The sequence below is a fragment of the Carcharhinus amblyrhynchos genome, chromosome 4 (assembly GCF_965287045.1).
Source record: "Carcharhinus amblyrhynchos chromosome 4, sCarAmb.v2.hapA, whole genome shotgun sequence".
Lineage (NCBI taxonomy): Eukaryota > Metazoa > Chordata > Chondrichthyes > Carcharhiniformes > Carcharhinidae > Carcharhinus > Carcharhinus amblyrhynchos.
Genome location: NC_137327.1, coordinates 28,471,795 through 28,496,891, shown reverse-complemented (window position 1 = coordinate 28,496,891; position 25,097 = coordinate 28,471,795). Strand labels below are relative to the sequence as shown.

The 25,097-nt window shown below is 39.7% G+C and overlaps 1 protein-coding gene across 1 annotated transcript in view; it reads left to right on the top strand.

Annotated features, from left to right (window-relative positions):
• Positions 1-25,097, top strand: part of tdrd12 (tudor domain containing 12) — a 110,388-nt gene that overhangs the window by 11,709 nt on the left and 73,582 nt on the right. The window contains exons 4-11 of the mRNA XM_080187222.1: positions 1,205-1,324; positions 4,838-4,893; positions 5,258-5,343; positions 7,021-7,240; positions 10,666-10,840; positions 17,608-17,674; positions 22,292-22,405; positions 23,599-23,784. Coding sequence (XP_080043348.1) covers positions 1,205-1,324; positions 4,838-4,893; positions 5,258-5,343; positions 7,021-7,240; positions 10,666-10,840; positions 17,608-17,674; positions 22,292-22,405; positions 23,599-23,784 — 1,024 coding nt within the window. The remainder of the gene's footprint in view (positions 1-1,204; positions 1,325-4,837; positions 4,894-5,257; positions 5,344-7,020; positions 7,241-10,665; positions 10,841-17,607; positions 17,675-22,291; positions 22,406-23,598; positions 23,785-25,097) is intronic.

Sequence of the window (25,097 nt, the reverse complement as noted above, 5' to 3'; positions counted from 1 at the left end):
CTATAGGCCAACTTGGAATTCCAGCACAAGGACTCTTTCAGAATTGCCTGGAAAGTGCCAGTAGGCATTTCTGGGCCCCCCCCCCCCATGGCTCCAACTGACTACTCTGGATATTTACCCAGAAATGTTAACCTAAAAAAAAAACTAGTCTAACTGTACAACTAACCCCCACAAACATGCTCATTGACACCATCCCTTTACCAAGTCTCAATAATCCCTGACCTGAGTGCTCCCCCATCCTAACCTGACTAGCATCTACCATGTGACTACCCTGATCCCACCTGACGAGCCCTGACCCAACCCAGTTGTTAGCCTACTCCTTTGCCTACTTGTCCTACCCATTTGTTCACTTTACCATATTTCTCTAGCTATTTTTAAAGCAGCTTAGGGATATTTAAACTTCTGGAATATGGCAGCCAGTGGTGCAAAAAGGGAGCATGGCTTCTGCGTGGATTTTCTGTGCTACTCCCTACAAGGTTTGTTGTATTGATTCAAATGTAAAGGATCCTCAATCAGAAGATGGTTGAAAAATCAGAGGAAGGTAAATGCACTTTTTTTCTGATTAGGGTGGGAAATTGGGTTTCTGATCTGATCAGAGTTCTAAAAGTTCACAAACCTCTGAGAGAAAAGAAATTATCCTCATCTTTGTCTTAAATGAGTGATCTCTTATTTTTAAACAGTGACCCCTAATTCTAGATTATCCCACAAGAGGAAACATCCCTTCCATGTTTACTCTGACAAGACCCATCAGGATCTTGAAGGTTTTGATCAACTTGCCTCTTACTCTTCTAAATTCTAATAGATACAAGCCTAATCTGTATAAATTTTCGTCATAAGATCTCTATTCCCGGGATTAGTTGAGTAAACCTTATCTGAACTGCTAACATATTAACATCTTTCCTTAAATAAGAATACCAGTACTGTACATCTCAGCAACCATACCTTCAGTACGTTCATCCAAGCCATTTATATAAATTGTAAAAAAAAAATTGAGACCCAGCAATGATTCCTGTGATACACCACTGGTCACTTCCTGCCAGCCAGAAAAAAATCCATTTTAGCCAACTTTGTTTCATGTAGATGAATCTTTTCGCAATGTGTATATATATCAATGAAACTACTCACTTTAGTATGTGGATTGTCTTTAAAATCGGTGGAGTGCGTGGCAGTTCTTCTCCCAATGAACATCTATGTTTCTGTTCAGTGTACGAAGAGCAGTTGACACTTTTTGGAAGCTACCGTACCGTGCTAAAAAGTTCACATTATTTGGCATACAGCCAGTGACATTGCACATTGATGTCTGTGAAGAGAAAGCAAAAATTGGGTAAGTGTAAACATTGCAAAAAGTAAAATAAACTTTGTTAGTATTATGTAACTCACACCCAACTGTACAGGTCTTACAGATCATCCAGTTAATTAATCCATCCTGAACCCTTTTTAAAACCACTAATGTCATTACCAAAAAATGTTCCTACCCTACGTTTATTAATGCTTCAGTTTATTTAGCTGATCTGAAAGTGTCGGTATTCAGGAGTAGCTAATAGGCTCTGGGACATGTTTATAGCATTATTGGCTACTTGGCTTGTGGCTTTAAGGCCAGTACTCTGAGTCCCTGAAAGGAAGTACCTATAAATTGGAGCTTAATTATTGGTGTTGGAAATTGCTCCTGGCTTGCTGCTCTTGTAATCTTAACAATTTTCTCAGGTCGTTATAGCTAATGATCAGGATAATTAAGAATATAAAAGGCACCTCTCCATAAAAAGCAATAAGAATATGGTTTCAAACATAAGAGCAGAAATTAATTAGTTCATAACATCAAACTGATCTGTACAGTTGATTTCTGAAAGTGTTTTTTTAAAATGGCAAACTATGGTGGAAACTCAGGATTAAAAAATGTTGAGTTTTTTTCTTATCAGAAACATAATAATACTGAAACTTCAGTTAATACAAAGACTGCCCAAGTTAATATCCTGATTAAGGATGTAGCTTTGTTTGACCAAAAATCATTGGGCAACATTAGCATCGGGCAGTCCAACACCTCTCTGATGAGAAGGCCCAGTACCACTCTGAGGTTACAATACATCTATCAAAACAGTTACACATTTCCCAAGTTTGCGTTTCCTGCCTTCCCATTAGTTATGAACCAGTCGTCATTAGTACAAATCTATCGTTCTTAACAATTATCATATCTCCTTAGCCAATTATATTCTACCCTCTGACATCATAGGATTTCATTGGTCCATTCAATCCAGAAGCTCCTTCTCCCTGTCACTTAGCAACCTGACATCACCAACACTCAATTATGTCAGTTGTCAAGTCAGACAGTTGATGTTCCCATGTCTGAGAAGCACCGTCTTACCTGTACAAATTGAACAGCTCTATTCATTCTGTGGCTTTGGGAACATACACTGTCCGTAACCTATGCTGATAAGAATATGGTTTCGTTGTGGTTTTATTACTCCAAAGAATATGGTTCGTCTCGCTAAGTCTTAGAATCATAGAAACTCTACAGTACAGAAAGAGGCCATTTGGCCCATTGAGTCTGCACCGACCACAATCCCATCCAGGCCCTACCCCCATATCCTTCTAACCTATACATCTCAGGACACTAAATGGCAATTTTAGCATGGCCAATCAACCTAACCCACACATCTTTGGACTGTGGGAGGAAACCAGATCACCTGGAGGAAACCCATGCAGACACGAGGAGAATGTGCAAACTCCACAGAGACAGTGACCCAGCCGGTAATCAAACCCGGGTCCCTGGAGCTGTGAAACAGCAGTGCTAACCACTGCTACCGTGTCACCCAATCCCATCATGCCCTTGAAGCAGCCTGCTTTTTGGCTAAAGTGTACAGATTATTTAAAAATGCATTTTAAAATCCAAAATACACGTTTAAATCAGAAGTACTTTTTTAAATCTCTTGCTATGGTTATAAGTCTTTGTGCAGTGCTGCACCTCTGTTAGTCTATATTTCTGATCTTGAGTTAATTCACTCGGTGCTAGTAGTTTTATTAGTGTCTTAAATCCCTGATTATTTGAAATTTCTCGAACATGATTTAATGTTTCAGGCCAACGCTCTTTCATATGAAATCAGTTTTGGTGAAAGATCCTTGTGCTGAAGCATTAAGTCTGTTTGTCTCTCTCCACAGATGCTTCCTGACTTGCTGAGAATTTACATAATTTGCTGTTTCTATTTCAGCATTTGTGGAACTGTTTTTCAATTAGGAGCTTGGAGCCCGTTTTACTTTATTTTCACTGCTTCCCCAGCGATGAAATGCATGTTGCTGACTCCCAAATTGCATCAGTGTCTCGGCCTTACAGTTTTTGATCTTTGAAATAAGCAAAGATGTGCCTTCTGGGTCATCGCAATTTGCTATTAAAGTTAGTGATCCCTGCTGCATGCTGTAGTCTTGTTTCATGTCACCCTCCTGACCCTAGCTTTGTTTAAATATTATATGGGTATATCATTAACTTTCAAAGTATATCAATTTTAATTTTAAAATCCTGTGCCCCTACCCATCTTCCCAAGCCTATTATTTACTGTGTTGCTTTCTAGTCTATTGTACTCTAGCATGGTCTCATTTGAGGTGGAGAGTAGGCAACTGTGGTCTTAGTCAACTGAGCAATGCAGTGGGCAATATCTGCGGTGTTCAGAAATTAAAAGTTGGTGCCTTGATACCTTCAGAGAGTTAATTATTTATATGGTGGCTAATGCTTTGGGCTGGCTTGGCATTGAGCACAACACTAAGACAATTTGGAGGAGCTGATGCTTTGAAAAGTTCCAGTTAAGAACAGTGAGAAGGTATCCTCATTCGTATGAGATTGGATAGACTGGGGTTGTTCTCCCTGGAAAGACGGAGAATGAGGGGAGACCAAATAGAGATGTACAAAATTATGAAGGACATAGATAGGTTGAACAGTGGGAAGCTTTTTCCCAGGTCGGAGGTGACGGTCACGAGAGATCATGGGCTCAAGGTGAGAGGGGCGAGGTATAACTCAGATATCAGAGGGACGTTTTTTACACAGAGGGTGGTGGGGGCCTGGAATGCACTGCCAAGTAGGGCAGTGGAGGAAGAAACGCTGGCATCGTTTAAGACTTGCCGAGATAGTCACATGAGCAGACTGGGAATGGAGGGATACAAACAAATGGTCCAATTGGACCAATGAGTGGCACAGGCTTGGAGGGCTGAAGGGCCTGTTCCTGTCTGCACTGTTCTTTGTTCTTTGATGTTGTTGTCTGAAGTATATTTCACGATTTTGTTTCATCAAGCCTTACGCAAACAATTTGTATCAGCTCATTTTTATTTCCTTGCCTCCCACCTCACGGCCCATTCCGTGGAAGTGAGACAGGAGTTCTGATAAAAGGTGGCAGCAGTATAGTTTTTAAAAAAAAAGAAACAGAGCTAAAGGTTTCTGCCTGAATTTAGCCTTGAAAAGGAATTGTTTTCCCCTTTCAAATATTGTAGTTGATCTTCCATATATGGAGTTAAGCTCTTGTTTTTAAACAGTACGCTGCCATATTTCGATAATAGTGAAATGGTTTTTATGGTGTGTATTTGACATTTTTCTGGGAGACAGTAATTCTCACTGCTATGTATTTTTTATTACTCCAGTATAATCTCCAAGTGTTTTGTACAATCTGAATCATACTAATGTACATTATTGTACCAAAATATTGTCAAACTTTTTGCAGCATTTCTAAAGCACGCCATGTCATAAAACCAAATTTTGGAAATCGGATTTTAAGACTTTTTCTTAACTTCCCCCTTCTTTCTATATTTTGACTTGTATCTTTATTCTTGTAGAAACTGCAAATTCCAATTTATTTTACAGCCCAACAGTAAAATGGGATAGTGCGGCAATACAGTATTTCCAAAAAGTGGCTCAAGGTATGTTTTTTTTTACCCTTTCAAACCATGATCAAACATAAAGAGCCTTAGATGAAATGGGGCATATGTTGCTCTTGAATATTCTGATTAAAATTGTTGTTTTGCAATTGGGTGGTATTTTAAACAGTTATTATAAAATGTCTTTTGCACCAAATATCCATAGCTTAGTCCGTAAAACTGTATTTTGTTTTCAACTTTCAAATGTGTAGTAGTACCTTTATTATGAACTACGAATGACCTGAATGTGATAATAAATGTACTTTTAAAGATTACTTTTGGCTTTACAGCTCTGCATTATACAAAGTGAATAGTTTTCAGACTTGATTGTTGCCTTATTTGTAGGATTTGTTTTATTATCCAACAGAATCTGAAGTTGTTGAAGCAAAATTACAAGGTGTTACTGGGGATACCTTTGCAGTTCAATTATATCTCACTCTGAATGATGTAAAGGTAAATTATTCAATTAATGCAAATGGTTGTGCAATTAATAAAGATAAAAGTAGACTTTATTAATTAAAATAAATAATTATGGATTATACTTCTGATTGATTATATCTTATCTGTGGTTTGATAATTGGAATATTTTGTTTTCAGTGAATGTGAAATGACATCATTTGCATGATTAAAGTCCTCATTCTTTAAATCTGTCAATAGGATTTTTCTGCTGTGTACAGTGATTAGGAAACTTAATACTTGCTGTCCAAAGCCTGTCTGAAAGCATAGCAGCCATGTGCTTGATGATCGAGGTTCTGCAGCTGGCATGCAATGTGACGTGGAACAAGAAGAATTTTTTCACTTTTCCCCATCAATAACAAGAAGCTCAAGAAGAGCTTGCAGGATTTTGAATGGTCCCAGAGGAAACCAGAAGTGGCAATGCTGTTGTTGCTTAGAGTACAGACTGTCTCCGCTATGCAATCATTAAAATAATCAGTCGGTTTCTTCTCTTGTCCTTGTATAATATGAATGGGTCACCAAGAAGCATGAAAATACTTAATGGGCAACTCTTTTTTTAAAAAAAAAGGAAACAGCTGAGGCAAAAGGGGTATTGTGCTCAAACTACTCCATCTAGTTTGCTTGCTTAGTAAATTTTAAGCAGCACCTTTGTAATTGGACCTGTGGAGCTGGTAAATTATTAGTGTCAATAGAGGCAGCAGTTCAAGATGAGCGTGTAAATGTTGGGGGCTATATCTCAATTGAAAAGGCTAATTCAGCACAATAAATAAATATTTTAATTGTTTAATAACTTAGAAACGGTTGGCTTTAAGTAGACCTTGCACAGAAAACAGATTAAAAAGCTAGATATTTTCACTCTCGTAATTCATTGAGATTATATGGAAAATCATAAAAGTAAAGTGTTTCAGAGTTGGAAACCTGCCTTAGATGTGGACAGCCTAGACTCTTGATATAAAGCCGAGTATAAGGGTCCTAAATCAATTAAATTTTCCTGTCTCGGTGTAGGGCTTAATGCTTCAAGACTCAGTATGTGACATCAGGATGAATGTTAATAAGGTTTTCTAAGTTTCCATAAAAACAGATTATTTTGGAAAAACAGGAGGTTAACTCCACATTTGAACTAGGCTTGCAATGACCTAACAGTTTTTGATAAGTGTAAGATGTGACACTAATGTTCCACTTCACAAAACAAAAATGATAAAACAGGTAAGTAAATACTAGTTTGGCTCATTCTCATTTTCTACAAGGCATAGCTTTCATTATGCAGTCTGAAAACTTTACAGTTAGCCTCTGAACTTGTAATTTATATTTTTAATTGCATTTTATTGCGCGCACACCCTTTTGAGAACAGATAGAATTTGAAGTGATGTTGTGCCATGGTGCTATTAGTGGTGATAAAGCAAGATGCTGGAGGTATTACAGTTCCAACAGTGGTAGAGAGTTGCAAATACATAATAGTTGACAAGTACGATTAAAATCACGAAAACTAGGAGATTTGTGGACAGAGTGCATGATAATGCAAGGTTTTTTAAAAACAATGAACCGAATTTCAACCCAATTTTGACCATCATTTATTGTATACGCATGTCTTTTTCATGCCTTCTGTAATATGAATTTATGGATTTTTTGAAATATGTAATTTTTCAGACAGGGTATTAATTTTTCTTTTTATAGGTGTGTCTGAACGATGATTTAGTAGCAAAATTCTTTGCATGTTACATCTCACCAAAAAATCTAAATGTGGAGAAAAGTCTGAATTCTTCATCAGAAGTCTTTTCAATATCGTGCCAGAAAAAAGCACAAGTTAAGAAGAGTACTGGTCATGCAGCATTAGCCCTTTGGTCTGAAATTGTGCAAGGGACTGCACTTACAATATTAAACGAAGAAAAGCAAGGTGAGATCAAGCTCTTGACAAGGTCTGTTGCTTTCTGCTTTTTCATTTCTTATGTCAAATTATCATATTTCATCAGTTGTAAGGCATTTCTAATTGCTGTTTTGCTTGCAGTCTTTGTATCTATTTTAAAAGGATATATTCTGTAGTGAGACTTTCTTCACTGGACATTTTATATGTGCATTTTAATCATTGCTGTGAACCACTTCATAACATTGAATTTAAAAAAATCTATGTTTCTCCTAGATCCTCTTGCCCAAAATCTTAAATTTGTGTCCTCTATAATCAGCTACTCATCCGTTCCAAGGAGCACAACTCCAGCTTCTCCAAAGTAGCTAAAAAAAAACCCTTCATCTCTGAAACCATTCTGGTAAATCATCGCTGCACCCTTGAACACACTGGCTTTCTTCCTAAAGAATGGTAACCGGATCTGGATGTAATACTCTAAGTCGTGATCTAACCAGAGCCTTGTGGAGGCTTAGCTCCTCTTATAGAAGCAGAGTCATTTGCCCTGCTTTTGAACCCAATTGAGTATATCTCTTGAATAAGCCTAAAATCTCAAATGCTTCATTCATTTAAACTTTTAGTACATGTGTGTACACAAACCCGCAGATCCCTATTTCTCTGCACGCTGCATTTATAATTGTGCCATTAAGCCTATATTGTCTGTCCGTATTCCTTCTGCCAGAATGCTTATCTCAAGCTTCTGTATTAAATTCCTTTTGCCATTTGTCTGCATATTCTTCTCATTTGATTTATTATTGTCACCTATTAGCATACAGTACGTGCTGTACAGACAAAGCATATCGTTCATGGAGAAGGAAACGAGTGGAGAATGTGGTGGTACAATCATAGCTAGGGTGTAGAGAAAGATCAACTTAATGCAAGGTAAATCCATTCAAAAGTCTGACAGCAGGGAAGAAGTGTTCTTGAGTCGGTTGGTATGTGACCTCAGACCTCTGCAGCTTTTTCCTGACGGAAGAAGATGGAAGAGAGAATGTCCGGGGTGTGTGGGATCCTTGATTATGCTGGTTGCTTTGCCAATGCAGCAGAAAGTGTAGACAGAATTAATGGATGGGAGGCTGGTTTGTGTGATGGATTGGGCAACATTCATGACTTTTGTAGTTCCTTTGAACTTGGGCAGACAGGAGCCATACCAAGCTGTGATACAGCAGAAAGAATGCTTTCTATGGTGCATCTGTAGATGTTGGTGAGAGTCGTAGCTAATGTGCAAAATTTTCTTAGCCTTCTAAGAAAGTAGAGGCATTGATGGGCTTTCTTAACCTTAGTGTCGGCATGGGGGGACCAGGACAGGTTGTTGGTGATGTGGGCACCTAAATACTTGAAGCTCTCAACCCTTCCTACTTTATCCCCATTGATGTAGTCAGGGGCATGTTCTCCTTAACGCTTCCCGATGACAATCTCCTTTCTCTTGTTGAAATTGAAGGAGAGATTATTGTTGCCGCACCAGTTCACTAGATTCTCTCTCATTCCTGTCTCGTCATTGAGATCCGACCCACTACGGTGGTGGTGTCAGCAAAGTTGAAAATCGAATTGGAGGGGAATTTGACCACATAATCATAAATGTATAAGGAGTATAGTAGGGGGCTGAGAAAACAGCCTTGTGGGACACCGGTGTTGAGGATGATTGTGGAGGACACCGGTGTTGAGGATGATTGTGGAGGACACCGGTGTTGAGGATGATTGTGGAGGACACCGGTGTTGAGGATGATTGTGGAGGACACCGGTGTTGAGGATGATTGTGGAGGACACCGGTGTTGAGGATGATTGTGGAGGACACCGGTGTTGAGGATGATTGTGGAGGACACCGGTGTTGAGGATGATTGTGGAGGACACCGGTGTTGAGGATGATTGTGGAGGACACCGGTGTTGAGGATGATTGTGGAGGACACCGGTGTTGAGGATGATTGTGGAGGACACCGGTGTTGAGGATGATTGTGGAGGACACCGGTGTTGAGGATGATTGTGGAGGACACCGGTGTTGAGGATGATTGTGGAGGACACCGGTGTTGAGGATGATTGTGGAGGACACCGGTGTTGTCTATCCTTACTGATTGTGGTCTAAGAGTTAGGAAGTTCAGGATCCAGTCACAAAGGGAGGAGCTGAGGCATAGGCCATGGAGTTTGGAGGTGAGTTTCATGGTGCTAATGGTGTTGAAGGTTGAGCTGTATCAATAAATAGAAGTCTGACATAAGTGTCTTGTTATTCCAGGGTTGAGTGCAGGGCCAGGGAGTTGGCGTCTACAGTGGATCTGTTGTGGCAGTAGGCAAACTGTAGTGGATCCAGGTAGTCCAGGAGGCTGGAATTGATGCGTGCCATGACTAGCCTTTTGAAGCACTTCATAATGATGAATGTCAGAGCCTCCTGCTGATAATCATTAAGGCACGCAGCTGGGTTTTTCTTAGATACTGGGATGATGGTCATCGTCTTGAAGCAGATAAGGACTTCAGACTGTTGTAAAGAGAGGTTGAAGATGTCTGTGAGTACCCCACTAGCTGATGCGCGCAGGATCTGAGTGCTCGTCCAGGTACCCCATCCAGGCCATTGACCTTCGTGAAAGCTGCTCTGACATCTACAATGGTGATCCCAGATACAGGTTCTTCCAGAGTGGAGGGCATGCTCTCGCTGACCTCTTGCTCAAAACGGATGTAGAATGCATTGAACTGATCAGGGATAGGTATGTTGGAGCTGGTGATTTTACATGCTTCATCTTGTAGCCTGTTATGTCTTGCAGACCTTGCCATAGTTGGTGGGGGTCAGTGTAGTTAGCCTGGGACTCTAGCTTGGTCCTGTACTGTGTTTTGGCATCTTTGATGGATCTCCTTCGATCGTATCTGGCTTTCTTATATAGGTCAGTATTGCCTGACTTGAACGCCTCAGACCTGGACTTCAGCAAGCAGTGGATATCCCTGTTCATCCATTGTTTCCAGTTGGGGAACACAGATTTGCTTCTTTGGCACGCTGTCTTCTGCATACTAGCATCTATGTCCTCTTGCAGTCAATTTGGTTTTATTCTCGGTTTGCCAGAACTTCATGTTTGCTAGCATCAGCAAGTTTAGTGTTCCAGTGTCCACATCGTTTGTTCTCCCATTGCTATGTGAATAGCCTCTTAATATAAGCTCAAATTTATTCCTTCAGTCAACATCACAGAAACAAATTATCTGGCTACTCCCATATTTCAGGTAGTGAGAGTTTGGTGTCATAACTTATCTGCCGTATTTCCTACATTACAGAATTGACTATGCTTAGAAAATGTTTTATTGATTTGTAAAATGCTCTGGGGCATCCTGTGGGTCATGGAAGGCACTATATAATTGCATGTGTTTTTAGTTTTGAGTTCCATATTAAGTTTCTCTTGTTTATTCTTGTGAATTAAATATGCTTGGCCGCCTTAATGTTTCTCTAGGCTCTGCTGGGCAAGAGGCAGTTGCTCAATGTCAACAATTCCAAGAGAACCTATCCAGGGAAAATGTGAACAAACAATGCAGCAAGATAACTGCATCATTATCCAGCAGAAAATCATTGGAGTCTTTCAAAACCTTCTGTCCTTTGGAAAAACAATCGGATTGCAAGAAAACAAGGTATGTGTATTTCAATTTGGCTTACCTCTGCTTATAATTATTTAACAGCTATAGCTCCAGAAAATTTTATATTTTTCATCTTGTGGTACCGTTTATGGTAAAACAGAACAGGGACGTGATCTTGTGCGAGACATAGTGTTTCTGACTAATACCTTATTATGCAGTCAAATTGTTAAGGCTCCTGTACTATTTTCTCAGTAGTTACAAATTTGCATTAGTACAGTGAAAATTCGCACACTTACAGCATATTTATTATTATTCAGTAAGTTAAATGAATATGTCAGCTCCTATATATATGCTGAAGACACCTCCATCTCTCTGCCACTTCCATTATGAATGAATGAAAAACTTTCTGGAACTGAACATCAGGAAATTTAAAACTATGCATGCACAATACTCTGGCGCATCTCAATATATACTAACAGCAATCTTACATTTTAACCTTGGAATCTGTGAAGAGTAACTAGCAACTAATCAAGTTAAACAAGGTCCAATTTTAGCTATAGCCAAGCTGCTTATAAGTGTACTTGAGCAGACAAAAAACGCATGATATACTGATTTGTATTTTTAAGAATATTCCTTACAACCTGCTTTTAGTAATGCAATAAAATATTGGCTCGATTCGAGACATCCTGTCTATATCATGATTTTGTGTGTGGTTATCTGTCGGTTACACCTGGGTGTTTGTTTTAAGATGCAAGCTGTTTAATGTTGCATTTACCTATTTCAGTCCTTCAAAAGCTCAGTATTGATATGGACTATGGTGCCCCCTATTTATATCCCTACGTGATGTGACCTCCGTTCTCTACAATATGCCTATCCACATCTATGGCCCTGGCTAGATTTATTTCTTGCACCAATATTTCCCAGCTTTGATATCATCTTTAGTAAATATTTTTTGCATGCTCTCCACCCTTTCTGAAGTAATTAACCGTTGATTCATATATGCTGAGCATTGCATCTTTGCTTTATGTTCTGGACCTCTCTTTTTAAAAGCTTTATTGCATTGTTTCCGTTTAGTGCAAATTCATCTTGATTTTCTGAAAATGTATTATTTCACAAGTTTTCATATTAAATTTAATCCAATTTATCTGCTATAACCTATTGAGTTCTTTGTCATCCTTGTTTAATGTCCTCTTTACCAATTTCTTTTCTATTTCCAGTTATCAGGGTATGAGTTTGTGAATCTGCTGCTGTGTATTATTTATCTCTCATCTTTACCCCCTTTTTATTAAACTTAGGTTTTACCTCCATGGTGAAATGAGACAGGACAAGAGAACCTCCACAGCTATGCAGAAATATGATGAAATACCAGCTTCAACAAGTTATGTTTTTTATTCTATCACTACTGTAATTCAGTTGAAAATAAAAATGTGCAATAAAATATTTTCCAGGGCTAATGCATGGTAAAATCTCACCAAAATTATGTTTATACCATAATTACTGTCATTCATCTTTTTAAAATTTACTATTTATTTCAGGAATGAACATAAGAACATAAGAAATAGGAGCAGGAGTAGGCCATCTAGCCCTTCGAGCCTGCCCCGCCATTCAATAAGATCATGGCTGATCTGTTGTGGCTCAGTTCCACTTTCCCGCCCTCTCCCCATAACCCTTAATCCCCTCTCTTATCAAAAACCCATCAACCCGCTTCTTAAAAATATTTAGCGAGGCAGCCTCCACCACTTCAACGGGCAGAGAATTCCAGAGATTCACCACCCTTTGAGTGAAGAAGTTCCTCCTCAACTCCGTTCTAAACCGCCTCCCCTTTATCTTGAGGCTGTGCCCCCTAGTCCTACTGTCTTTTTTGAGCGGGAAGAGTCTCTCCACCTCTATCCTATCCATCCCATTCATCATCTTATACGTCTCAATGAGATCTCCCCTCATTCTTCTAAACTCTAACGAGTACAAGCCTAGTTTATTCAGCCTCTCCTCATAGCTCAATCCCCTCAACTCCGGTATCAGCCTAGTAAACCTCCTCTGCACTCCCTCCAGGGCCAAAATATCCTTGCGCAGGTGCGGCGCCCAAAACTGCACACAGTACTCCAGCTGCGGCCTCACCAATGCCCTATACAGCTGCAGCAAGACCTCCCTACTTTTATATTCAATCCCCCTCGCTATGAAGGCCAGCATCCCATTTGCCTTCCTGACCACCTGCTGCACCTGCAAGCTGGGTTTTTGCGACTCATGCACAAGGACCCCGAGGTCCCTCTGCACCGTCGCCTGCTGCAGTTTTTCGCCACGTAAGTAATAGTCCTTCCTACCATTCTTCCTACCAAAGTGGACCACCTCACAGTTGCCAACATTAAATTCCATTTGCCATTTCCTGGCCCATTCACCCAGCCTATCTAGATCCTTCTGCAGACTCTCCACACCCTCCGCACAATTTGCCTTTCCCCCAATCTTGGTGTCATCAGCAAATTTCGACACCCTGCACTCGGTTCCCTCCTCCAGATCATCTATATAAATGGTAAATAGCTGAGGCCCCAGCACCGACCCCTGGGGCACCCCACTAGTCACCAACCGCCAATCCGAATAGCACCCATTGACCCCCACTCTCTGCCTCCTATTTGACAACCAATCCTCTATCCACGCTAACACCCTACCCCCAACTCCATGTCCCCTGACCTTCTGCAATAACCTCTTGTGAGGTACCTTGTCAAACGCCTTCTGAAAATCCAGAAAGACCACATCCACCGGCTCTCCTCTATCCACTGCCCTAGACACATCCTCATAGAACTCCAGTAAATTTGTCAGACACGACTTCCCTTTAATGAAACCGTGTTGCGTCCGCCCTATCAAGCAATTCCCTTCAAGATGCCTCGCAATTTCCTCCTTAATGACGGATTCTAACATTTTACCTACCACAGACGTAAAATGAAGTTTCTCCATTTGAATAACTGAGTCAGGAACAATCCTTAATCTAATTCTAGCTCTGTGCTGAACACACTGGGACAATAGTTAGGCAGCTTTAAGTTTAGTTTCAGTGGAACAAAGTTAAGGAGGGAGAGGAAAATTAGCTGGGGTTCCTACTTCTGAAAGCTATGTAGCAGTTCCTACTGGATATGTGCATGTGTTGACATTGTGAGAGCATCAGAATTGAATTATGCTGTGTTTTAAGTAGCTTGGCAACACACTCTCTGAAAACATGATGTATTATAACCACTCGGATAAGCTAACGGAGGGTGACTGACATGTACGGAATGTAAACTTAAGGAGTCCATATCCTTTGAAGAGCAAGAAAATAATCTGATGAGAGGACAAAATGCCGTATTCACAAGCTACCACTACACAGAAAAGAGCAGAAATGCTAAAATACTGAGAAAGTGACATCTTTCCGGCTTTTAAGACGATAGTATGTGCTGTGGTGGTCGACTCTATGATAAATGTTGCCTGCTGTGACTCCGGCAGGACCCGTCCATAGGCTGGGATTTTAGTTGGGGGAGGGGAAGGGGTTGCTGGTGTACACTTAGTGCCAGAGGCCATTGGGACCTGGGCTTGGGTTGTCAGTGAAGTTTGTCATCATACAGAGTGAGCCCTTTAGCTCTTTAAAAATCCTGATAGTTCTAATTTTTTTAAACCAACTCTCCAGGTCCCTTTGACAATTGCTGTGCTGCTGTCTCCAACCTTCATGTGGCTTCAAGGTACTGATTGTTTTTTTTTTCTGGAAAGCCATGAAGCTGCCTGAAGGTCAGAATAGTGGTCTTGGTTGAATGTGTGTGAAAAATGCTAAGTGAAGTCCCTGGAATCGTTTTAGAACTAATTGGATGTGTGTGGGTGTGGTGCAGGGAGGTTGTAGGGGCCACTTTGGTGAAACTGAACAAAATCGCTCAATAAAGGAAAGTCTGCGTCTTGGTTTCTGCTTCACCATCAGTCTTGGATTCTTTAATGCAAAAGGCATAAAAATCTTTGCCCTTGTCAAAAGAAACCATAAAATAGAAGTGATGTAAAACAAGGTGTTGACTCAGTAAGGCTACTTTTATTACTTTTGTAAAGTCTGGGAATGACATCTTCTATTTGTCAGTAGGAAATTGCTTAAGGATTTATAAATCTCTATTCTGCCCTTGGTTCACCACAGGCTGTAAATTTATAAATCTCTATTCAGCCCTAGGTTCACCATAGGCTGGAAAAATTCAGATCAGCAATTTAATCTATGTTTTTCCTGAGCTGCTGTTTGATGTGATTTTCAAATCTTGGGTAGTGTGATTTTGGGTAAAAGAGTAGGTATCATTTATGCTATATAATGTGTTGGTACCAGAGAAGTCAGAGTGGTACAATTATATTAGTTGCAGAGTTGAATTATTTTATAAATGCAGTTATTTCTTTGTAGCCACTTTCCTAACATCAGTTGATTGCTGTGATTAATTATCCTTGCCAAATAAGCATTGGGCTTATTCTAATTACACACCTGGTGTGAAATAATTAGATTGAATAATATCATGCACCCAAGCAGGAGAGTCTTCTGCAGAATGGAAAAATCTTGTGCAGTTTATCTGAATTTCTCTCTGCCATATGTAAATTTATTATTACTGTGTCCATATGATGCAATGTGCAGAACATGTTAATGAAGGCTGAGGCAGACATTGAAAGCTGTCTTATTGTCTGCACAATGTTATAAATAACTGGCATATTTTCCTGTCAAAATAATATTGCGTAGTGATGTTAAAGTAAATTTTTTGCTTTCTGGTTCCTTTATTAGTCAAAGTGTGAGTGCCTAAAGCACACCCAAAAACTAACTGCGTTAGATCATTGTTGTTCTTAATATTAATGACACATGTTGCAAAGATGTTGGATAATTTCTGTAACCAGATATCAATTTTGGATGTTATTGTTTTACAAGGACCTTTTCAATGATTAGTGAATCCTGAAAGGGGAGAAATGTGCATGAATGAGGGAGAAGATTAAAGAGGAGGGATAAATAATGGGCCTGAAAACAGGAGAAGCATTAGGGTCCATGATTTCTCTCCCAGCTTTGGATTCAGGAGCCTTACTCTGGCGTGGCACCCTTTACCATATTTGCTGCAGAGGAAGACAGTGGTCTGGAAGATGCATTATTCACTGTGTTGACACCTCAGCCAGATGAGATTTTTGTTTCATCTAACTTTGAATGCCCTTCAAAAGATCACAGTGATCAGCAACTGTCTTCCAGTTGTCAGTGTTTGCCATATTCACATCTCCTTTGCAGGTAGATGTACTTCTGGCTGAGAAATATACATCCAAGAGGTCATAACCCAATGGCTTGTTCACCCTCGAATGATCTTCTCAACGAATATGGCCAAGCCAACTTGGACATGGTAGGCTTATCAATGAGCCTGTGGTGATGAAATTAATGTATCTGGTACCTTTGAGTTATGATGACCTTGTCATGCCAAGAGATGCTGAAATAACAGATAGCGAAGATGTAAACCATTCAACTTTTGCTCCTGCCTAGAGTATGTTGGTCATGTTTCATCACTGGAGGAGCGCAATGAGGGCACAAGCTTGGTAGACTCAGTATGGTGCTATTGTTACATACTCTCTTATATAGCTTGGACAAAGCAGCTGCAGTTTTTGCAGTTTGTGTGTTGATTTCATCATCAAGTGACAGATTGCTTGACGTTGTCTAGATATGAGAAAGTCAACATTCTCCAAGTTCTCATTGTCAATGCCAATAGATGGCAGTATGGCAGCAACCTGGACCATTCTGTCTGCTCAAGCAAGCTCTACAAGCATGGGAAAGCCTTGGCCATTTTCCACTGGAAGTGTTCATTGGTATGGAATGCTAGTGCAGCATAAAGCAACGCTTTGATGAGGACATGATGCACTTTTGACCTGGATGTTAGACAAAGCTGAACAGCTTTCCATTCGTTGTGGCATACAAGTAAACAGCCTCTCTAAATGACCTGAGGGCATATGACAGCAGCAAAGAGAAGAACATATTAACAACTCTCCACACCAGAACATAATCCTGCTTACAACGGCTCTTAAATTGTCCCTCTGCTGTTACTGCTGAACCTATCCATTATGTTGTCACAGAAAGAAGTCACGTTGAGCAGCTTTAACGGGCAGCTTGATTAGAATGCCCCTGCCCATATAGTTGAATGCCTTGGTGAGATTGATGAAGGCAACATAAAGCTGTCTCCTTTGTTTTGAACTGGGAAGATAATATCAATTGTGGATCTCCCATTTCTGAAACCACAATAGGAATCAGGGTAGATGCATAAATGAGAGAATGTTTATTCTCTGCACCTGTTATTCTTGATTGGAAAAAGTAACTTGAATAAATAAATCTCTGTCGTCCTGAAAACTAGAGTGCCAGTTGTCTGGAATTTCTTTGGCAGACCCGAGCATTCCTGCAACATCTTAGTACAGTACTTTGTGTGTAGGCACGTAGAAAATGTAGTGTTAGGATCTGTAAAACAATTTTAATCACTGCTTTAGAATGTTTTATATTTAAAGTAAGTATTTAGATCATATTTTTTCTTGTTCACAGACCCTGTGATTAGGCATTCTAACATTCCATAATCCAGAAAATTCCAAAACCCAGAAATGATTTGGTCTCAAGCAATCCAAAATGGAGATGTTACATTGTGCAAGAGAGGTTTACAAAAGCAGCAGCCTAGGAATATTCATGTGAATAGATAGCTGCGCTGACGATACACCATGCATTTTATTCTCTGTATGCATTAAGATTTAATGGGGTATGGCATGTGCTTTTATATGAAATATATCTGCATTGTTGTTCATCAAGTGTGAACATTATTAGCATTTATACAATTGTTTTACAGACTCCTACAGTTTCTAAACCCAGATCCATCGAACACAGAAAGTGAACTTGAATTTCATTTGCAACAGGTAACTTTTGATGAAAAACTATCCATGTGCTCATTCAAGCAAACATCAGTATGGTTGACTTTTTTGAAGTGATTGATAAGCAGACTTTTTTGTTTCATGTACTCTCATCAATGATGATATCTATACTACAGAACTAATGATTGTAATGGTGAAAATTTTGCTTTGATCACAGCTGATTACTAAAAACCATTTCTGAATTATTTGACATTGAAACTTGTGACCTTTCTTGGCCCCACCCCTCTCTTGTAAGCTTAAGATGGTTCTTATTATTGCTGTGAAGTACTGAATGTGGCTGTTTATCATTTTGGCAGTGAAATGTTTGTCGAAAAGGTACTTATGCACTTCTACTTTGTGTTCAATCTTGAGAAACACAGTTATGGAATAAATTGTGATGTGTGGGGGGGCTTGGTCACGTTTATTTTTTGCCGCCTTGGGCAAACTGAGTGGCATAGTGGTTAGCACTGCTGCTTTACAGTACCAGGGATCCGATTCGATTCCCAGCTTGGGTCATTGTCTGTATGGAGTTTGCACGTTCTATGGGTTTGTGGGTTTCCTCTCATTGTCCAAAGATGTGCAGGTTAGATGGATTGGCCATGCTAAGTTGCCCGTTAGTGTCAGGAGGATTAGCTAGGGTAAATGCATGGGGCTATGGGGATAGGACACTGGGAGGATTGTGGTCAGTAACCTCCTTCCGCACTGTGGGATTCTTTTGATTCTTCAAGCTGTTGAAAATTTGGAGCTGCCTGATCTTGCCTTTTACACCATGTAAATTGAAGTAATTGTAGTTAGTGTATGATAGAGCATCCAGTGATTGAACCAAATAGGCTGATTTCTGAAGGGCTCCATCCCAGATGTGGATGCAGAAGGTGTGGTCAAACATCCGGTGCAATACTTAATGAACTTGCATTTTGTAGCAGAACATTGTAGCGGAGTATGGTTGCCTAAGGGAAGCAATGTTTAAAAAAAACTACAATTCTAGTTGCCATTTTGCGAAATAACAGAAAGCAAGTATAAATTGTTGGAATGTGATTACCCTCTGATCTTGGGAGTCTGATCTATTTGACTCCCAATGATGGATGAGTTGGATTTACAGGCACTGGTCATATTCCTACCAAAGAAGAAACAAGGTATGGTCTTGGCATTGTTGCTTCTTAGCACAAATAAAATCAGAAATAAAATATCTAGTGAGCTGGCTGTCCATCAGCTGGATACTGATGGATGTTTGAGTTCTTGTCCTTCAGAAGAGATCTATCTGGCTCTAGTGGAAACAGTGAATATGGAGACCTATTTGTCAAATACTTCCAAGTAAGATTCTGTACAAGGGGAGTACTGAAGATAGTGAATCCATTGTGCGATAACGTGCACTGTATGTAACGTGAGAAAAATTACTGAATCATCATATTCGCTTAAAACAATTGCTGAGGAAAAAAAAATCTCTATCATTAGAGAGTCCTGCAGTTATGTCCTGGAACCGAGATGATAGACCTCCAACAACCATCACCATTTTCCTTTGTGCTAGGTATGACTCCAACCAGTGGAGTTTTTTTCCTCCAGATCCACATTGACTCTTTTTCTACTGACCTCGTCAGACGCTGCCTTGATGTCGAGTGCACTCACCTCACCTCTTGAGTTCGGCTTCTTTTCTATATTTGAAGCAAGGGTTATAATGAGGTCAGGAACTGAGTGGCCATGGCACAACCCAAACCCAGCGTCAGGAGCAGGTTATTGCTTAAACAAGTGCCACTTGATAGTACTGTTGATGACCCCTTTCCATCGGTATTGATTGGAAGTGGACCAATGAGGTGCTAATTGGCTGGGTTACGTTTGTTCTGCTTTTTGTGTACAGGACACAAGTGGGCAGTTTTCCACATTACAAAGTCAGTGTTGAAGCTGTAACGGAACAACTTGAGTAGGGGTGCAGGAAGTTCTGAAGCAAGTCTTTTGTAGTATTGCTAGAACAGAATCAGGGCTCACAGCCTTTGCAGTATCAAGTGCCTTCAGCCGTTCCCTGATATATGAAGTGAATCAAATTGGTTGTAGAATGAGGCCAAGATGGATAATCCACTCAGCACATCTGGCTGAAGATTGTTGCAAATATGCTTCAGCATTATATTTTGAATTGATGTGCTATGCTCTGCTGTTACTGAAGTTGGGGATATGTGTGGAGCCACCACCTCCAGTGAGTTGTTTAATTGTCCAACATCATTTATGACTAAATGTGAGAGCTTAGATCTGATCTGTTGATTGTAGAATTGCTTAGTCTCATCTCAAACTTGCCGGTAATGTTGTTTGACACTCAAGTAGTCGAGCAAATCCACGTGTTTCCCAATCGGAAACCATGGATGAACAGGGATATCCACTGCTTGCTGAAGCCCAGGTCTGAGGCATTCAAGCAGGCAACCCTGACTTGTACAAGAGATCCAGATATTACATATGGAGATCCATCAAAGGTGCCAAAAGATAGTACCAGACCAAGCTAGAATCCCAGGCTAACCACACGGACTTCCACTGACTCTGCAAGACATAATAGGCTACAAGTTCAACGCATGCAAAATTGTCAGCTCCAACGCACCCCTCCCTGATGAGCACAACGCATTCTATGCCTGTTTTGAGCAAGAGGCGAGAACACACTGTCCACCTCGATCAAATGTGTATCCAAGGTCACCATCACCGACATCAGATCAGCCTTCTTGAAAGTCAACCCATGGAAAGCGACTGCTCTCAATGGGATACCTCAGATGAGTACTCAGATCTTGCGCGGACCAGCTGGTGGGGGTATTCACAGACATCTTCAACCTTTCTTTACAAAACTCAGAGGTCCCTATCTGCGTCAAGAAAATGACCATCCCTGTGCCAAAGTCAGGCAGCATGCCTTAATGACTATCATCCAGTGGCTTTGACATCCATCATTATGAAGTGCTTCAAAAAATTAATCATGGCATGAATCAAGGACCCAGGCACCTCGGACATACATCTTCCACCGCCTTCCATCAGAAAAAGATAAAGTCTGAGAACATATAACAACTGACTTAAGAACAACTTTCCTGCTGCCGTCAGAATTTTGAATGAACCTACCTCGCATTAAGTTGATCTTTCTCTACCCCCTAGCTATGACTATAACACTACATTCTATACCCTTTTCTTTCCTTCTCTATGTATGATATACTTTGTATGTATAGCAAGCGAGAAACAATACTTGTATGCAAATACATGTGACAATAATAAATCAAATCAATTCCTTCACCAGACTGACATCTCGTTTTTAGGTTTGCTTGGTGCTGCTCCTGGCATGCTCTCCTGCACCAGGATTGATCCCCAGGTTGGATGGTATTGATAGTAGTTGCCCAGCCTTGGCGTGTATGTTTGAAACCTTGGTGGTGGTGCCACAAAAATAGAACAACTTCTCCACAAGGACTGTGCAGTAGTCATTCCTACCAGTTCTATCATGGACAGATGCTTTATTTGGCAAGCAGGTTGATGTGTCTGAGGCCAAGTATGTTTTTTGCTCTTGTTTGTTCCCTCTCCACTTGCCACAGACCCTGTTAGCAGCTATGCCCTTTAGGACCCAGCCAGCATGGTCTGTTGTGTTATTGTGCCGCTCTGCCTATTCTCAAAACTTGCAAGTATAACCAGGGCGAATAAAAGAACTTCGATCCACCCATGTTATTGTCTGATCTATGCATTTGTATTGACATTGAATGACGTGTGAACTTGTGCTGTGTGCACACCTCAAAGAATCATGAGGATTGGGATGAAGTAATTATCTTTAAAGTAGTTACTTTGGCAGACTTACAACAATTCAAACACCAGAGTTGTGGTTTGTTAACTCCACACCTGAGAATAATGATCAGGGAAGACTATTGCTTACAGAAGAATGTTCAAATTGAGGGTGACCCGACCAGGTTGAACAAACAAAACATAATCTAGATTGTGAACAGGGCCGCCAGACAAAAATTGGTACTGCACAGGCCATGAATGGAAATCATCTTCTGGCTAAATCTTACTAATTCTGTTATCTCTCATCTCAAATTACAGATGTACTGGTCAAATCCTTTTATAAAGCAATGTTGGTTTTTCTTTTTAAATTCTCAATTGTCCAATTCATCTATCCATATTTTAAACTCCACCATCTTTAATTCTAATTGAAGTTTTTTTAAAGAAGAATCATAATGGCTGGTTACTTTTATTTTCTACCGAATTCTCAATGTATGACACGTTTATGATGAGATATGAATAGAATGCTAATGATTTTTGAATATTATCAATGATGCACCATGAATTTCTTTAGAAGATAAGCTAAGTCCTCCCTAGTGTCGGTATTTCAGTCTAATATTTGATCTTTTTGGGTTAATTGATTTAACTGTACAGTTTTTTGTATTTTCATTTGCTTACTTTTTAAAAGACACAAAAATAATTGAGTCATATGCCTCTTGAAACAACACAGGTTGACAGAGGCTATCAGAATAAAATAAGTGGCATTGAACACACAAACTAGTAGTTGTGTCTTTTAGCAATGAGAAAGTTCTCAACTTTTTTTCTGGTGCAAGTTGGTTTCTGCATTTTACTTAAAATTTTAAGTTTGAGCAAAACCTTCGATTTATTAGAATTTTTTTTTAGCCATCCCACAAAATGACTTTTGACCCATGGAATGGAGTCTTGGTGCATTCGCTCATTAAACTGACCCCTTGCAGAAGCATGGAAATGTCACCTGTTTCTCTGGATTTGAAAAAGGTATGGGTTTTTTAACATTAAATACAAAAGTTTCTACAGAAATTTTGCTAATTTGGAAATCCAGAACTTGATCCAGTTCTATAACAAGTACTAACTCAATTACAGGATCTATGATGTGCCAGCAAGTTGTGCTTGTAACATTGTTCTGCTATTTTCTTTTAGACACTTGGCTCGACAAGTTTAACACCATTACCTGCAAATGCATTTTTATTGTTTTGCAATAGACCTGTTGTCAGCAATAGACCTCCATACTTAATAAAAGCATGTAAATTTTAGATTGTTCAGGTTCTGCATCGTATGCTGCATTTAAACCCTGCTCACTAATTGCCCTGCATGTTTACTGACCTTCCTATTGTTCCTTCTTCCTTCAGTTTAAAGTTCTCAGTCTACTTTGAAAATCCCTTTGTCATTTCATTCAATGGTACCTCTGTGATCTTTTGCAGACTTATGACCCCTTCATTGGTTGTTTTGATACTTTGACTTCACTTTACATTTCAGTTTTGCAGTGCTCTCAGAACTTCCGGTGTATTTTTGTCACTTCCTCCACATCTGCTTTCCACCTCTTGTCCTAATCACTACTTTCCCAAAATGTATCCTTTTGATTAACTTTTGATTACTTTGCCTGACTGAAGCAAAGCCTCTCCTCAAATCTTTGCAACCCATGAATTGCCTTGCTGTTTTTCAATATTAATCAGACTTTATTCTTATCATCATCATCACCATTACAAACCTCAGCAAATGTATTTATACACTTTGTTATAAGCATGTAGATTTGTAATTTTGTTGCAGTTTATGATGGGCAAAAATAACCAAGGATCTGCCTTGGGCAGACTGAATTTAATAATTGAAAGCATTGTTAAACTACAGTAAGGGAACTGAGTAACTTGTAGATCTTGAAGGAAACAACCCTTTTAAAGTTTTTCTTTCAAGTTCATTTTTTAAATGGTGAGCTTGTTAGATTTCTCTTTTTGATCAAATTGCCCTGCTTCCCTCTAGTGTCCAGTCGATTAATTAACATGTGTGCCACCTATTGCTTTTCAGTGTATCATGCACGATCTAGAAAGTAGCTTGGCTGTACTCAGTGAAATTATGTAGCTGTAGGGCAAATTCACGGATTATTTATTGTTATTTAACCCAACATACCAAATCATGGAATGTGGCTTCTTACATAATTATCTGGTTTATTCTCTCAGGAATTGTGCAAAATGAAAACTGTTGCTCCAAACATTGTGCAAGCTTACTGTTGGCCTGCTATAGGTCGTGGTTGTGACTTAGTTGCAGTATCAAAGAAAGGAGATGATCCTCTTCTATACATCCCTCCCTTGTTGACGTTTCTACAATTACCATCTGTGTACAGCTACCAACCCAGACGCAATTTGGTAAAGACCTTAATGAAGTCTATGTTTGCCTTTTGTTTTAATGTTAGCTTTTCTTCCATGTTTTGTATAATGTCCAGAAATGTTAATTATTATGCACAAGTATATTTAAGATTAAACTTGTATTAATCTTCCAGTAGTTAAAAATATATGGTGTTTAATAGGGTTTAGTAGAGCAACCTCAACTTCGCTGCATTCTCATACTGTTCTTACACCTGAAATCTTTCTAAGTCGTCTTAAGGTTTTGCAACCTTATGGCAGGCCTCTTTTTCAGAAGCTATGCCCTCTAGTCCTTACCCTGTCCAGGCAAGGAGAACAGCTTGTGAGCATTTAGCTAAAAATTTCACACGTTTCAGTGAGATCGATGAAATAAATTCCAGACACTATATAGGCACAATTTTACTCTATCTTTTCATAGAACAACACGTCACTCGGTTTTTGTAACATTTTTAAATTTGTGTACAAAAGCAGTGCAAATTGCTTGTTTTACTGCATGATTTGCCACACTGCATGCCAGATCTACTGAAGTAATTATCGTTATGTAATGGAATTATCTACCTGCCCATACTTCACCATCCCACCAATGATGGCTTTAGTGCTTTTTAAAATCACTATTTATGGTTTGACCTTGGTCAATAGCGTTTCTTGTTCAAAAAGCATTTAGACAGTTAGATGAGTAAGGTGGGTGTAGAAGGATATGAGCCAAATGCAGACAGTCGGGACTAGTTTATGTGCTTAAAAAAAGGCGGCGTGGACAAGTTGGGCCAAGGGCCTCTTTCCATGTTGTAAACCTCTATGACTCTAAAATTTGGTTCAACAAACAAGACTAATCAATTTGAACCTGATTGTTAGGGTGCCATTCCCAGGTATTTTGATGGAGACCTGATTCCACACTAAGGACACCGAAATGTTTGTTTTATTGCATGTTAGAGAATACCATAGTTAATACACAAGACCTAGTGGCAGGAGTAGGTCATTTGGCCCTTGAAGCCTGCTCCATCATTTGATCAGATCACATCTGTCACTCTCTCTTTTCTCTTTCTCCTCTCTTTTTTTCTCTCTCTTTTTGTCCCCTTGTTCTCTTTCTTTCTCTTTTTTTCCTCATTCTTGCGCCCATTTTTAAACTGCATCTCCTAGTCTCCTCAGAGAGGATACAACTGCCCAGTATCTATCCTATCAATTCCGACCAGGATCTTCGATGTTTCAATAAGATTCCCTCTTCTAAACTCCAGTGGATATAGACCCAACCTATTCATTCTTTCTTCACGAGATATGCATTTATCCCATAAATGCATCAAGTGAACCTCCTCTGGACT